Genomic DNA, 15,780 nt, shown 5'->3' with positions numbered 1-15,780 from the left:
AGACAACGGAGGGAACGAGAGTGAGAGTCGGAGGGAGGAGTGACGGAGCTCTACGAACATGACTGGAGTGAAAGATGCCAAACTTCAAGACGGCCGCCTTTCTAATCCAATCCGTCACAGGGAGGTGGTGGAAAGTAACTAAGTACATCTACTCCAGCAGGAGTTTGAGTACTTCCATCTCCTGCTACATAAAGCACTGTTCTACACTTCAGGATATAAAACGCTGCCTATAAAAGATTCTATTTTCAGTGAAACTGTCTTTTACATCTAACTTATTGTAAATAACTAAAAGCTATTTTTCATTTTAGTTTTAGTTTTAATTTAATTTGATTCTAGATACGAGGACGCATCACTACGAGGGGTGAACTGTTCCTCTCTCCCAGCCACTGCTAGTAGGCGCTGTGAGCAGGTACAGGAAGAGAACAGCTGCTGGTTCATTTAATAACATGAACTACAGACTCCCATGGAAATCTTTATTTTGGTGAACTTAGCAACAGCAAGAGCAGCAATGATCCCTGTCCTGATGTACAGTAACAGTGGAAACAGGTTAGCCGTTCAGATGACGGGTACAGGTTGTTAGATGATGGTTTGAACTGGTGGTCCCAGATCAGCAGCTCAACATCTAACTGGTGCAGAGAGCTGCCTTAAAGCCAGTTACCATCACTGTCCAACTAGTTCAGATGCATGTCAGGTTAACATGAGGAGAAGCTCACCAACACTCCCACTGTCAACCTGAACGTATTAATGAATGAGTAAACCCAGATGGACTTCTATAGGTATAGAAAGTCTGCTGGAGGAGCTGATGGCTTTGGTCCTAACGCTGCTTGATGACCACCAGGTTCTTCAGCATGTCGAAGGAGTTCCCGTCCGGCTCCACTGAGACCACGCCCTGCTCCTTGTTGTACACCTGGAGGAAGCCGTTGTGGTCCAGACCCACCACCTCGGCCTCCAGCCCGTCCTCGCTCCAGAGACGCACCCGAGTCCCGCTGAGGTCAGAGCACAGAGAGCCACCGTCACAGTTCTGCTTCAGGGTCACGTTATAGGGTTCAGGAAACTGTGATATGAGCTTCTCAGTTACACATTAGAACATGTTTCACTGCCTACACTCCGTTTCTGGTCCTTTACAGTACCTGTGAGGGTTTCTGATCAATATCTGTCATTGATTTGTGTTGTTAATTGATTTACATTAATAAATATATACATACATTTATACATAAAGCAGCAGATTAGTCCACTCCCATGTTGATAAGAGGATTAAATACTGGACTGATCTCCCTTTAAGGTTCATTTAGAACAGATAAAACATGTGCCATTAATTTGCGATTAATCACGATTAAATATTTTAATCGATTGCCCTATTTAGCTATTTTACATGCACACACGCACGCACGCACGCACGCACACACATATACATACACTTATCTTTATATTCCACATTGCACACTGACCCCTCCTACTGTAAATAGAATACCTTTAATTTGATTACATTTTAAATATAGTTGTTCTTTGCACAGTACCGTGAGCTCTGCCACTTTGCATTTCACCGCGCATCCTGTACGAATACGTGACAAATAAAACTGTTGAATCTTGAATCTTGTTATTGTACTGACGAGGAATGCACTGATGTGATTCAGCGGATGGGTATCTGCGACTCCGTGGCCTCCCACAGACTCAGATCACCGTCCATAAAGGTATACTGATTTTAGATATGGAACAAACAGAGCACTGGTTCTGTGAGTCCAGATATCACAATCGATATCCACATTCTATTATCAACAGAACCAGTTGGATCGCTGCTGAAACGATTACTGGAGTAATCCAGTAATGTGATTACTAGAATAGCTTTGATTACCCCCCCCCAACTGAAGGTAGATACCAGAGAGAGAGCTGGCACCAGCAATCCCTAAACTATTACTGGGTAGGAGAGGTGGAATTGCAAATTGCCGCTGGACAGCACGCGAGAGAGAGAGAGAGAGAGAGAGAGAGAGAGCCGGAGGGAACGGGGGAGACGCCGGAGTTTTGGTCGGAGACGATAACGTTTCTCTCTGCGGAGCCCCGTCACTTCACAAGACACGGGAAACCTCTGGCCAACACTGTTTAACAGACGGGCTTCACTAGATACAACCAAGAGGTTTTGATGCTTCACTGGAGTTTGTGTTGGAGTCTGAGTCTGAACAGCGGAGACACACGCGAGCGCTCATAGGAAACACCAAACCGCAATGATTTATACGAGTGTAAGAAGTTACAAACAGTCCCTTTAATGTTTTATTTAAAACCCAGAATGCAGTAGGGCACTTTAATGAACTGGCTGGGTTTAAAGTAGTTCTGACATTATTGTTGAAAATTAAGCAATAAAAATGTTGATTTTTCTAAAATGGAAAAACATTTTTTTGTTCATTTTAAGATGCTGGTCTAATTTTCTCGTTTGTATATTTACTAGGGCTGTCAATCGATTACAATATTTAATCACTATTAATCGCATGTTTGTCCATATTTAATCAGGATTAATCACAAATTAATAACACATGTTTTATCTGTTCATAATGAACCTTAAAGGGAGATCTGTCCAGTATTTAATCCTCTTATCAACATGGGAGTGGACTAATCTGCTGATTTATGCAAAAGTATGTATATATTTATTATTGTAAATCAATGAACAACACAGATCAATAACAGATATTGATCAGAAACCCTCACAGGTACTGCATTTAGCATAAAACAATATGCTCCAATCGTGGGTACCCATAGAACCCATTTACATTCACTGATCTGGAGGTCAGAGGTCAAGGGACCCCTTTGAACATGGACATGACAGTTTTTCCTCTCCAACATTTAGTGTAACTTCGTAGTGTTATTTAACCTCCTTCATGACCAACTAGTGTGACATGGTTAGTACCGATGGATTCATCAGGTTCTCTAGTTTACTACGACACCAGTATCTTCACTCTAGCTTTAAAACTGAGCTGCTACAACCTCAAAATCACAAGTTGTGTAAATTAGTGGCGTTTAAAAACCCTAATATGAACTATTGCTCTTAAATAATAAAGTATCTCCGGTCCGATTACTCGATGAATGGATGGAGTAATGTGGCTGCAGCTCTGATCTCTAGTACTGACAGCTCCACTAAAACCAGCTGAATCAGGTTTCTGATTGTAAATGAGAAGTGAAGCCCAGCGGGGGTGCTCACCTGTGAAGCCATCTCTTGTAGTAGGTGGGCAGGACGGCGTCCGGGCCCCCCCGTTGGAAGCTGTCGATGAGGACCTCCAGGCAGCTGACGGTGCGGCCGATGAGCTGAGAGCAGCTGAGCGGCTGCAGGCTGCCGTCATGCTGCAGGTTGTGCTGCTGGATCAGGTCGTTGATGCACACCGTGGGGTTGCTGTTTGTCACATTGAACCCACAGCCTGCAGGACACAGCATGTTCAGACTAACATTACTACACTACTGTATCTCTGCTGCCTGTTGGATAACATACTGCTAAAGGCTGAAGGGCTCAGTCAGTGTGATGAGCTGTGATTAAGGGTTAAAGGTTGTTACCTATGAGCAGATGAAACGTTGATCCCATTACAGTGGAAGTCACCAGGACCCCCCCGAGCTTCATCAGGTTACTGTAGTAGATGTCATTGGGCCACTTCACCCGCAGGTCTATGTCCTGATGAAGGATGAACGATGTTAGAACATCATCAATCATTAACATCTAATACCACTGATCTTAAATATACAATCACTGTTTGATATAATGGGACATTTTGCTACTCCGGACAGCTATATATGATGTTTAGGGCGTATTCAGATCACAGAGGATGTGTCGGCTGATGACTGGCTCGTTGGAGATGAACTGGAACGTAGACGAGATCATCCGGCAGCAGCAGCAGCGGGGGGGGGGGGCGGAGACTAAAAGCTGCGGTCAAGTCGGACAGTTTACAGCGGCGGCCTTCAGATCATTTACAGGAAGTCACAGAAAAAGTGACTTCCTTTTAGATCTGTAGGCTACTTGTAGTTTTCAGACCACGTTCACATTTATTTATATTAGTTTGTAAATCTCTGTGGGAATGTGCGTGAGTCTGGCGTTGGATTCTATCCTTCATTATGTTTATGTCTGCTTTGTAAAGCACTTGTAATGAGCACTCATATTAATAAGTGCTACATCAATAACTCATTATTATAATTATTATTATTATTATTATTATTATCAAACACACAAGATATGTTAGTTAACAGATGAAACCTTCATTGCACAACATGAGACTAACAATCTACAATCTAGTGTTAAATATTACAATCACACAGAAAGGTTCTACAACGTGAAGGTGTTTGCTGTCAAAACTGAGAGCCAATCAGCTCTCTGATCAGGCAACAGTCAATCTAAGCAACATGCATTGTGTGGCGATCGCTTCTGCTCAGACCCGGCTCGTCTCCAACGAGCCTGACGTCTCTACCAGGAAGCTCGTACAGGGAAGTGTGCAGGCTGATACCTGGTATCCAGGAAGTGTGCGAACAGCCTCCACCACCGCCAGAGCAGCCAGATGCTGCAGGAAGGGAATCCTCTGTCCGAGTCTGGAGCTCAGCTCCACCTGGACCGTCACTGTGAACATGGCACAACCCGGAGGGCTGAGCCAGGCGTTCCCACCTCGACCTGCAGCAGATACAGATACAGACACGGGGACGCTGAGTGGTACCAAACACTTCTGACAAATAAGATGAATGAAACCAAACAAGAATGCAGCTGAAACGTTGCTATGTTAAAACATTTAAAGGGATGTGTGAATGTTGTGTGTGCAGGTTTACACTCACCTCTGCCCCGGCTCTGTCGAGCAGCTACCGCTATTAAACCCACATCCTTTGGTAAGTGCAGAGTCAGCCTGACAAGAATGATGAAAACAGACATGTTAAAACTAGTGCGGTCAATCCATTCAAATAGTTATCACCATTAATCACATGACTGTCTATCAACCGGCATCAACCAGTATCGACCAGTATCGACCAGCATCAACCAGCATCAACCAACATCAACCAGCATCAACCAGCATCAACCAACATCAACAAACATCAACCAGCATCAACCAGCATCAACCAGCATCAACCAGCATCAACCAGCATCAACCAACATCAACCATCATCCACCAGCATCGACCAACATCAACCAGCATCAACCAGCATCAACCAACATCAACCAGCATCAACCAGCATCAACCAGCATCAGCCAGCATTAACCAGCATCAACCAGCATCAACCATCATCCACCAGCATCGACCAGCATCAACCAGCATCAACCAGCATCAACCAACATCAACCAGCATCAACCAGCATCAACCAGCATCAACCAACATCAACCAGCATCAACCAACATCAACCAGCATCAACCAACATCAACCATCATCCACCAGCATCGACCAGCATCGACCAGCGTCAACCAGCATCAACCAGCATCAACCAGACAGTTTAGTTAGATTGTCCAGCTCAACCTGTCAGCTACAGTTATCATTAAAGCCGGCGAAGACGGTCACTGACTAAAACGTTCACTCTTACAGCTCATGAAGTTTCTGTTATAAAGTTATAAAGTGCTACGATCATCCTGCAAGGTTGTAATTCTTAGCGCGGTGTGTCAGTCAGCACTGAGAGCCGGGGGCTGTGTTACTACCAGAAACCAAAGAGAAAATGTTTGCACATTCTCTCATCTCCAAATGCAATTAAAGCTGATCCAGTGACCCGAGGCAACTGCCCTCCGTTGGCTGCTGAACAAAGATTGTGGAGCTGCCAAAGCAAGCGAGCGGGGCCTTTCTGCTATTGTGATGCAAAGACGGTTGCTGGTAAATCAGCTTAAGGATGAGGGTGCCCCAACTCTGGCCAGACAGAAGCTTTGTAACAGACTTCTGTAAGACGTGTTTATCAAAGGGATAGATGGATAGCTCAATCTAGACTCGGAGCTCAGGGAATGTTGATGTGACGAGCTGTTAACTTTGTGCTGCAGACCACATCAGCAATGAGTTTATACTGTAAGCCTTCAGGCAGGTTAAGGACAGATGATTATGAAGAGCAGGACAGGTTCACTATTTCTCTCAACTGTCTTATACAGCGCTGCAGGGAAGACGTATAGTAGGCCAACCAGGAAGTGATCATCTCCTGGTTCCCTCCACTAACAGGAAGTGATCATCTCTCTGGTTCCCTCCACTAACAGGAAGTGATCATCTCTCTGGTTCCCTCCACTAACAGGAAGTGATCATCTCTCTGGTTCCCTCCACTAACAGGAAGTGATCATCCCTCTGGTTCCCTCCACTAACAGGAAGTGATCATCTCTCTGGTTCCCTCCACTAACAGGAAGTGATCATCTCTCTGGTTCCCTCCACTAACAGGAAGTGATCATCTCTCTGGTTCCCTTCACTAACAGGAAGTGATCATCTCTCTGGTTCCCTCCACTAACAGGAAGTGATCATCTCTCTGGTTCCCTCCTCTAACAGCCAATGGGATCGTTCCATTGGGTTTTGGATTGATGCAGATAATAATCTCTTTGGGAAACACACGTTTATGATGCAGACACGTTTTGTTCAGAAAGATAATCTCCATTAATAAAAAACACTATTATGATTTTTGAAGCCAGAAGTAAAAAGCTAACATTAGGCTACGTATAAACAATCTACACCGCGGTCACATGACTTCACGTCACCACGAAGCTAAAGGCGGACTAGTGCTCAGCGTGATGACGTTTAGTCGTCTCATTTAACCACTTGTTATCAACCACCTTTTTAAAGACACATAAAGGCTTCAACATTCACCAGTGGGACATTTACTGATTAAAATAATACACACTATCATCATAGTAAAACCTGTTCTGAGTGTAAATTGAAGTCATATGTGTGGCCAACGTTATCAGGTAACTGGTTACAGTAAACAATCTCTGAAAGTGATCTGCTCCGAACAAAAACATTCATAATGCCAAAAAAAAATGTGGAGGCTGCACTGCTGAGATTTCAATTAAAGGTACACTCGCCAAAACAACTAATAAATAAATGACGCAATAAATATATAAATGTCAATAAATGTAGCAAAAATAATATTAAAAATAAATGTAGCCATTAATTAATTGATGAAATGTGACATAAATAGATATTTCTGTTTTAATTTGCTTCTTCATTTATTTATATTTATATTAATTCCTCTTCTTTTTAATTTTCCCTTTTATTTATTTATTTATTAATTTTAAAGATTATTTATTTATTTTTGCATTTATTTTCTGTTATTTATTCTTATTTTTATTCTTTATTATATTATTATATATATATATTTTTTAAATGTATGTATTTATTTATTTCTGCACGATTTTCCCTTTGCATTTCACCCCTTATTTATTTTCCAAAACTTATTTATTTCTGTATTCTTTTCTTTATGCATTTCTATGTCATTAAGCAAATGATGGGGCTGTCAGTCAACGAGTCATCATGGGGTCAGGGTTCCAAAGGGTCAACAGTCAGCCATGGTTTTAGTTCATGTTTGACGTCGTTCACCTGGAATACTCGGAGGTCAAACAGAGTTGTCTACAGCGCAGCATTATTCCTGCAGCACTCTGTAACAATACGTACCCTCCTAATGCCAATATGTACCCTCCTAATGCCCATATGTACCTTCCTAATGCCCTCACAATGAAGGAGATGGGAGTCACTCACTCCGTGTAAAAATTCATGAACCTAAAACAACTGATCTGAAGCCAACAGGCTTCAGCCATCCCAGTTAGATTGCCTTTTATTGCAACCCTTCCTGCTCCCTGCTCAACAGGGGAACACACCGGGGAAATGCAAAGAGGGAACTTTATACTAAAATGACCAGAACTGTGGAAGATCCCCAGCTGATCTGATGAGTCAGACTGCTGAAGCCCGTTAGGAAGGGCTCTTTTAATGGCCAGTGTGAACAGGAGGAATGATACGGGCACCTGACTATTGTTGTAAATGTGAACCTCTCCTTTAAGTCCACCTGTGGAGTGGTTATTTCAGAACAACACTATTTCTCAGATCCTTTAATCTATGCAAATATGTCAGCCAGGCGCGTATAGCTGAGGGCAAATGAAAACATGTGGGGGATGTTAAAAGAAAAAGCTCACAGCTTCAGGAATTTGGTCACTTAACTGAAGCTGATTAAAGTGGACGTTTTGTGAAGCTCTTCTGCAGCCAAGTAACTGCCAACATGTGCTCACTAATGAAAACTAAAAAAAAGATTTTAAAAACAAAACCCTGCCTGTCAAAAAACCACCGTCTTCAGCCTCACATGGAAGGAAGTCATCTTGAATATTAATAGCTTATTACGTATGCAGAAAGCTGGGGAAATGCGATGATGTAGAGTGCAGATCTTTATATTAGAACTTCCATATTTGAATATGAGTTGATAAACACACACACAGTTGAGAGGAGGGTGAAACTCAGTCCAGCACCGACTGTGTGAGACCTTAATGTATGGCGTATTAGCTGGAGCATGACCCTGCTGAGGGTGAGGCTGGTTAGGAGCTGGTTAGTCCCTGCTGAGGTTGGAACTGGGGGATGCTGCTGTTTGGCAGGACCACCGGAGAATCAGCCCGATCCGTGACTGACGGGTCTCTGCCAACAATCAACTCCCACGGAGAACTAGACCGGGGGCCCAGCTGGCTCTCCTGAGTCCTCAAGCTTCAGAAATGAGCTTTATATAAGAATAGCTGGACCTAACGAGACAAGTGAGTCCACTGCTGCTGACCACCTCCGCTGATATCCCAGTACTGTCTGCACGACGCTGGGAGACCACACATTCAACGTGTGAGAATCAATTCTACATCTACACTACAAAACACTAAGATGCTCAGTCCTTCTGATCCGATCCCATCTGATCCTGTCACTAATAATATCATCAACAATCATCCTCTTTATGGATTGTGCATTCCTTAATGTGCAAGATGATCAAATAAGCAACTGTCCAGACGGAAACAGCGCCGGTGATATTAGAGATACACATTTCTCTGGACTCACTGACAACCCACTGATATGACAGATGTGTGAAACACAAGCAGTCAGACAGGCTGAGAACAAACCTCCAAGTTAGTCAAACTTATACGTCACAGAATCGTGAAAAATGCTCATCACAGTTTCAGTTTCTCTACCTGCCACAACCAGACCACACTGTTAACCATCACACCAAACACAACCAGACCACACTGTTAACCATCACACCAAACACAACCAGACCACACTGTTAACCATCACACCAAACACAACCAGACCACACTGTTAACCATCACACCAAACACAACCAGACCACACTGTTAACCATCACACCAAACACAACCAGACCACACTGTTAACCATCACACCAAAGTTGAAGTTCCTAAGTTAAATAGTTTCTGAGTTCTGCTCCGGAAACGAAAGTGTGCCAGGCAAACGGACGGAAAGATGGACGGACGGACGGACGGACACGCCGTTGCTGCGGAGGTATAATAACATTTTTAGATCTGATGTAATTCAGTGCTCGATATATTTAAGACATTATAAACTGGGGAAAGAAAAGTTGGTAAACTTGTGTTTGGTGGATTATTTCTCTGTTGTCACAATGCTAATGGTCATTGTATTTTGTCATGTTGTCATCTTGGAGGATGAAGTTAGGTGCCAGATTGTGGAGATATGGGATCGCCACTGGCTGCAGAATCTCATCCTGATATCTCCCTGCATTGAGATGGCCTTCAATGATGACAAGCCTTGTTTTGCCAGTGAGGGAGATTTTTCTTGGGCGCTCCCCACATAATCAGCTGTGCTGCTCATCCCACAAATGCATGATCCTTACAAGTGTGACATCATTGTGAAGGTAAATAAACAGGCTTTCAAACGATGTAGAATACAATGACCATTAACATTGATACAACAGAGAAATAATCCACCAAACACAAGTTTCCGAATTTGTTTTTCCCAGTTTATGATGGTAAAACCAGTGTTTGAATTAAACCGTAGCTTCCTGGAAGCCGTATTTTTGGGGGGTGGGAGGGTTCTGTACACAGTGCACGTCAAAGAGGAACTCTTGTTCACTCATGTTTACTTTCTACCCCGTCTGGGGCTGCAGAGAGCGCTGCTATTGGTTGTTACGATAAAATTAAACTTGTTTGGTTTTATTAGAACCTCAAGAAGAGAGAAAGGCTGACTGGAGACAGCTTGGACTGAGTTTCATGACCACCTGACACTAAACCACCCAGATCCCCGGAGCGCACCGCAACTCTAGAAAAACTCTTGTGATTTTATTTTGACGCTGTGAATATGTTTGTGACGGTGAAATCACTCAAAGAGATTCAGTTTACAGTGATAGAAAATCTGAGAAGCTGAAACCAGAGATTTTTAGTCAGTTTTGCTTAAGAAATAACAAACGATTAACTGATAATCATGTTAATAATAATAATCTTCGCAGCTCTACTTGTACTAAAGCGTGCAGCTGTGCAACAGGAACAAAGAACAAGGAGATGAGAAGGCACCCTGTCAGAGAAAACGTGGACCCTCTGTGGTGTTAGATCCATCTCATCTCCTCAGATCACTCTGAGACTATTGTCATCGACTCATCCCAACAAGACCAGAACAAAGACATACAAGTAGCCTGTTTGACAGAGAGAGGGAGGAGGCATTGTCCCCAGAGGAAGAGCATGGGCCTCTAAATCCCTGCTCAGGACTCTTTGTTTTAGGGGGCAGCTGAGCCACAGGGGTCAGCCTTCAAGATACAGCAGGTCAGGCGGATAAACGGCCACCAGCCGAGTGGAGGAGGACCCGAGATCAGACGCTACGGCCGTGTCACCGTCTTCCTCACACACTGCACACTCACAGACAGAAACTAGGCCGGCGGATGACAGCCAACAGAAAGAAGAGAGAGGAGGCTCTGCTGTGATTCTCCTCAAACAGAGCTGATAAACAGAACCTGTCACCGTGGACATAAAGGAGACCTACATTATATTACAGACAGATGTAAAGCTTCTAATCCAGTAAAGATTGAATGAAACACATTCTACCATTACATTTCCTAATAAATACATAAGTGAACTCATTAAACGGCTGCATTTCATGTGGTCAGTTAAGATATAATTTTTCTGAAAGCCATTTATCCACCAAACCATTCCCCCCAAAAAACCCTTTCACTTCCCAGATTAAAATATCTCAGATTAAAAGATTATTTCTGCCGTCGATGCTCATTTTTGAAACAGGATTTGCCGTGCATAAGCGTGTTTGCATTGATCATTCAGCGGCATCAAAGGGATGATCAATAAGAGAGGACAAACTAATCTGTAAATGTGATTAATTGAGCTAATCCTGTTTACTGAGGGACAGCAGAAATTATCATTTCCAAATAGCACTATTGGAAGTGATCAATGAGAGAGGGCTGCTCCATTACCACGGGGCAGCTGAGGCACCGGAGGATGACCTTGCTTTGCTGATTGCCTGTCTGGACTAGGCCCGCCCGGTCTGGCAGAGGTTCTGGGCAGCAATACACAATCATCCATTAGACTGACTGCACACCTTAAAATGTCCACTTTCTCTGGTTATCTGGCCAAAGTCTCCTCTTATTGAGCTCCTGCACGACACGCCACAGCCTCTAACAGCTAGTAGTACGCAAGAAAAAGACACGGCACGCCAAGGAGTAAAATGTAGAAGTGTCGGTACTGCGTACCGGTGAGTACCGGTGAGAACCGGGTAGTACCGGGTAGTACCGGGTAGTACCGGTGAGTACCGGCTCACTTCAAGCACTGATGTAGATGCATTAATACTGACTGCTGATGGAGATAGTCTCATCAAAGTCAGTTTTAACTTTGCACAAATAAGGGAAGCATCAAATGGAGATTTATGGATATCGGCAATCACCAGTTGTGGGAGAGGAAACACCAGAAGAAGAGAGCACCGTTGGAGCCCACAGAGTGCACAAGACTTTGCAGTGGTCATGTTATAAATGATAGCTTTCATATTTGTAAAAGGTGTAATGTCAATATGAGTAGGAAAACAAAGTTCTGTTCACTCTGAAGGAGTCGTGCAGCAACGTTAGTCTCATGAACTCATTAGGAAACGGGATAGAACTGAGCTGACTATACAGCAGGATGAGGTGGACACGTCAGCAGCCTCTCATTATATTTAGTTGTCTGTTTTTAATTACCTCGGCTCTGTAGTGTTAATGTCGTTAACAACAATGTTGGTCAACAACCTCTTTGTCCGTGACTACCGGCTGGTTCAGACTCCACCACATCAGCCCGATTACAGCCGGACGTGGCCGTCGTACGGTGTCGGCTCGGACGCAGCAGAAGACTCATTTAAAAACACAGAAAACATGAACACTCCACTGTAGGGGATGTTCACCAGATCACTAGACCTACTGACGCTGCTGCACCAGCTGAGCTGGGGCTGGTCAGCTTTCTAACAGAATCTCTCTAACTCTGAAGCTCACATGTTTTATCAGGGGATTCATTCAACTCCCACCTTTTTACCAGATGGAGACTTTTCATTTGTGTTAATAAACCAAACACTATTGGACACTGGATAATTTGTTTGTGACAATTATTCCTCCTTTTTTGTTAGTTTTCCTACAAATGTCCAGCAACATGTGTCGAGGTCTGCTCGTTATATGCATAGCCTTTTCAAAATAAACTTCCGTCTTCACAGGAAACAACCTCATTAGGTTTAGGCAACGAACTACTTAGTTAGCTTTAGGAAAAGATGCTGGTTTGGCTTAACATAACTCCGGAAGTGGCGTTACTGAAGTACGTAAGTTACATGACGAATAAATCACCGTTGACTTCTGGTTTTGTGGTACACCAACGCCGTCCTCCTGGTGAAGGTCTCCTCCCTACGCGGCGCTCAACACTGTTATATTACCTGGTTTGTGATTACATGAACTGATTTGGTGGGATAGACACAACTTATAGTGCGTTACTTGTCTTCTGTAAAGCTACGAGCAGTGTGTGAGACCAGCCTGAGATTATAAGAGGGTGTGCATTAGTATTAGGTAGTAATGATCTAAACCAATCAGAGCAGACTCTACAGAGGTTTCCTTCCTCCTACTAAATGTAGTGTCTGGATTTAAAGAGAATAAACACCCTGCTGACAGGTCGCTGTAGTCTTAGTGAAGCTGAAGTGAAACCTGCATGCCGTTGACCCTTCATGGGACTCCGTGACCCTTCACCATCACAGAGCTCCTCCAGAGTATAACATACCTTCCACTGGACAGAAGAAGTTCAAGTCAAACACTGCACCACATGTTCCCCAGAAGAAGAAACGGCGACGTTTAGGCATCTGCTTACAATCTTTTATAATTGCAGGTGGAGCATGCAAGGTCAATTGGGCCAATTTGATTTTTATGGTCGAACCTATTGCCACAGTTATGAGGAATCCATTTTCTGTGCACCAACCCCCCCCCCATGCATGTTCTGTGGTTTGTAGTGTTTCACAGGAAACAGGACTCTAATTCCATACAGTGTCAGTTTGGATATTGGATTGCTTGTCAAAACAAACAGTGATTGCCGCGGCTTTAGCTCAACAACTGGAACAGCTTTAAGTAGAAGAATCCTTTGTGAGGGTTGTTTTCTATTCAGATTACCAACATATGAAGGTGTTACACTGAAATGACTGTATTCTGTTTATGTGACGCTCAGTCACAGCAACCGGGACATTATCACATTATTATCACATGGTTTCAAACTAAAACTTACAAATGTGCAGACAGCATGGAAAATAATCAGAATTACATTTACATCCATCGCTGCTTCTCTTCCTTTATGCATCGGGGGAAAATAAAAGGGGGAAGAAAGAATACAAAAGTGAAAGTGGGCCCTTGGGTTTTCACGTCTGAGCCTGAAGCTCTTACAAGAGAAAGTCAACAAGTAGGAAGTGTGTTGCTCCAGGCGCAGGGATCGAGTTCAGCAGAGCAGGAAGAGAATCATTATGCTCTCTGGACCGGCCAAGTGGTGTTAGAAAAGCCCCGTCGTCTCACAAATAAACACTTCCACGCTGTTAACTGCCCTTAACCAAACACACACACACACACACACTCACACCAATACTAGTTGATCAATCAATTATTATTAAGTCAACTATTCTGATAATCCATTAATCGTTCAGAACAGTTCCCGGTCACAGCGTCTCTAAAGAGGATCGATCATCGGGTACAGTGGATGTTTCTGCTGGCTGGACAACAGAAGCTAATTTAAGACGTGTTTAAGACAAAACATCTTGGACTAACAAACTGAGATGACAGTTAATCAATCAATAATGAAATATATATTATGTTGAGACTGTTAGGCAGGAGTTGACGGAGCATTTTGGCAAATTTTTCTTGGGCGCTCCCCACATAATCAGCTGTGCTGCTCATCCCACAAATGCATGATCCTTACAAGATGGACATCATTGTGAAGGTAAATAAACAGGTTTTCCAACCATGTAGAATACAATGACCATTAGCATTGATACAACAGAGAAATAATCCACCAAACACAAGTTTCCAAACTTTGTTTTTCCAGTTTATATCCACTATAGCGGCCCCCCGGTACCAGCGGTTGAACTGGTCCGTGTGACAGAGACATCAGTGTGTCTAAAGGACTGCTGAGTGTGAAGCTGCTCACTAGAGAGCATTGAGATTCCAGCAGGGTGTGACCTTGTGAGAACACTATCCTGTGTCTCAGTACCGGCTATTATTAGCCGCTCCGTGCCAAACAAAGCATTAATACCCTGGACAAACACACGGCCTGCCAGCCATTCAGCCTCAGCTCGGAGCCTCTCTGCACTCAGGCGGCTCAACCTGTGTTTTCATCAGCTCCTCGCTGTCGACCTGCAGCCGCTTCGCCTTCAGACCCATTCCCTCTCTGCCTATTAGGCCCTCTCAATCCTTTCTTTAGACTCCACACAGGAGATAAGCCTCATTCAGTGTCATGACAAAGGACTCTAATAACTGACTCGTCTGAAATTCATCATCTGTTTGACTGTTTGATGAGATACTATTCTATTAACCTGCTCAGGAACCTTAACAGTAATAAAGGTCTGGTTATCACCAAGGCCAGCGTCAACAACCACCACTACTAACTCTACTCTAAGAGGATGTGAATATTATAATATTATAATATTATAATATTATAATGCCTGTTATATCAATGCAGCGTCAACAACCACCACTATACTCTACTAACTCTACTGACTCTACTGACTCTCTACTCTACACCACTACCTCTACTCTAAGAGGGTGTGAATGTTATAATATTATAATATAATATATATATATTGCCTGTACTGTAGATGGAGAAATAACCACAGAGAAAATGACACCTTTAATTAAAATAGGAATTCCCAAGTCATTCACATGAATGAGTAGCGACGCTCGGCTAAAGGACCCCTCTGCTCTGGAGAACCTCTCAGATCTGATTGGTACTCCGATAATACTCACACAGTTTAGGGTTAAGGTGGTGTGTTTAGTGTTAATAGTTGAAGTGCTTTCCTGTGTTGTTTGTAGGCTACAGTAAAGCCGGGTCTCAGTCAGGTTTTAGTCAGGATGCTCCTACATATTATACAGACACACATTCTGGATTTATACACTGAATAAAAGGTATTAGGAGATATGTTTAAGAAGATTTGAAGGTTTTTGAATTAAAATTATGCAATTTATATCATTTTGGACCATTATTATTATTATTATTATTACTAGTTAAATGATTATTTTATTATTTACATATATCACAGCCTTCCTCTGAACATTTAATTCTTCTGATGAAATGTTTCATTAATTATATTTGTTCACAAATAAATAAAAAAGTTATGACGAACAGTTCAC

At 43.0% G+C, this 15,780-nt stretch overlaps 1 protein-coding gene across 2 annotated transcripts in view; it reads right to left on the bottom strand.

Annotated features, from left to right (window-relative positions):
- Positions 1 to 459: 459 nt before the first annotated feature.
- hlcs (holocarboxylase synthetase (biotin-(proprionyl-CoA-carboxylase (ATP-hydrolysing)) ligase)) overlaps positions 460 to 15,780 on the bottom strand; it is a 30,763-nt gene continuing 15,442 nt past the window's right edge. For both annotated transcript variants that reach the window (XM_037749359.1, XM_037749360.1), the window contains 5 exons: positions 4,792 to 4,859; positions 4,473 to 4,633; positions 3,535 to 3,649; positions 3,188 to 3,401; positions 460 to 986 (listed from right to left, as the gene is read on the bottom strand). In XM_037749359.1, the coding sequence (XP_037605287.1) occupies positions 815 to 986; positions 3,188 to 3,401; positions 3,535 to 3,649; positions 4,473 to 4,633; positions 4,792 to 4,859 (730 nt within the window). In that variant the 3' untranslated portion in view covers positions 460 to 814. The remainder of the gene's footprint in view (positions 987 to 3,187; positions 3,402 to 3,534; positions 3,650 to 4,472; positions 4,634 to 4,791; positions 4,860 to 15,780) is intronic.

This window comes from Sebastes umbrosus, chromosome 17 (assembly GCF_015220745.1).
Source record: "Sebastes umbrosus isolate fSebUmb1 chromosome 17, fSebUmb1.pri, whole genome shotgun sequence".
NCBI classification, from domain to species: domain Eukaryota; kingdom Metazoa; phylum Chordata; class Actinopteri; order Perciformes; family Sebastidae; genus Sebastes; species Sebastes umbrosus.
This window is presented reverse-complemented; position numbering and strand designations above follow the sequence as displayed.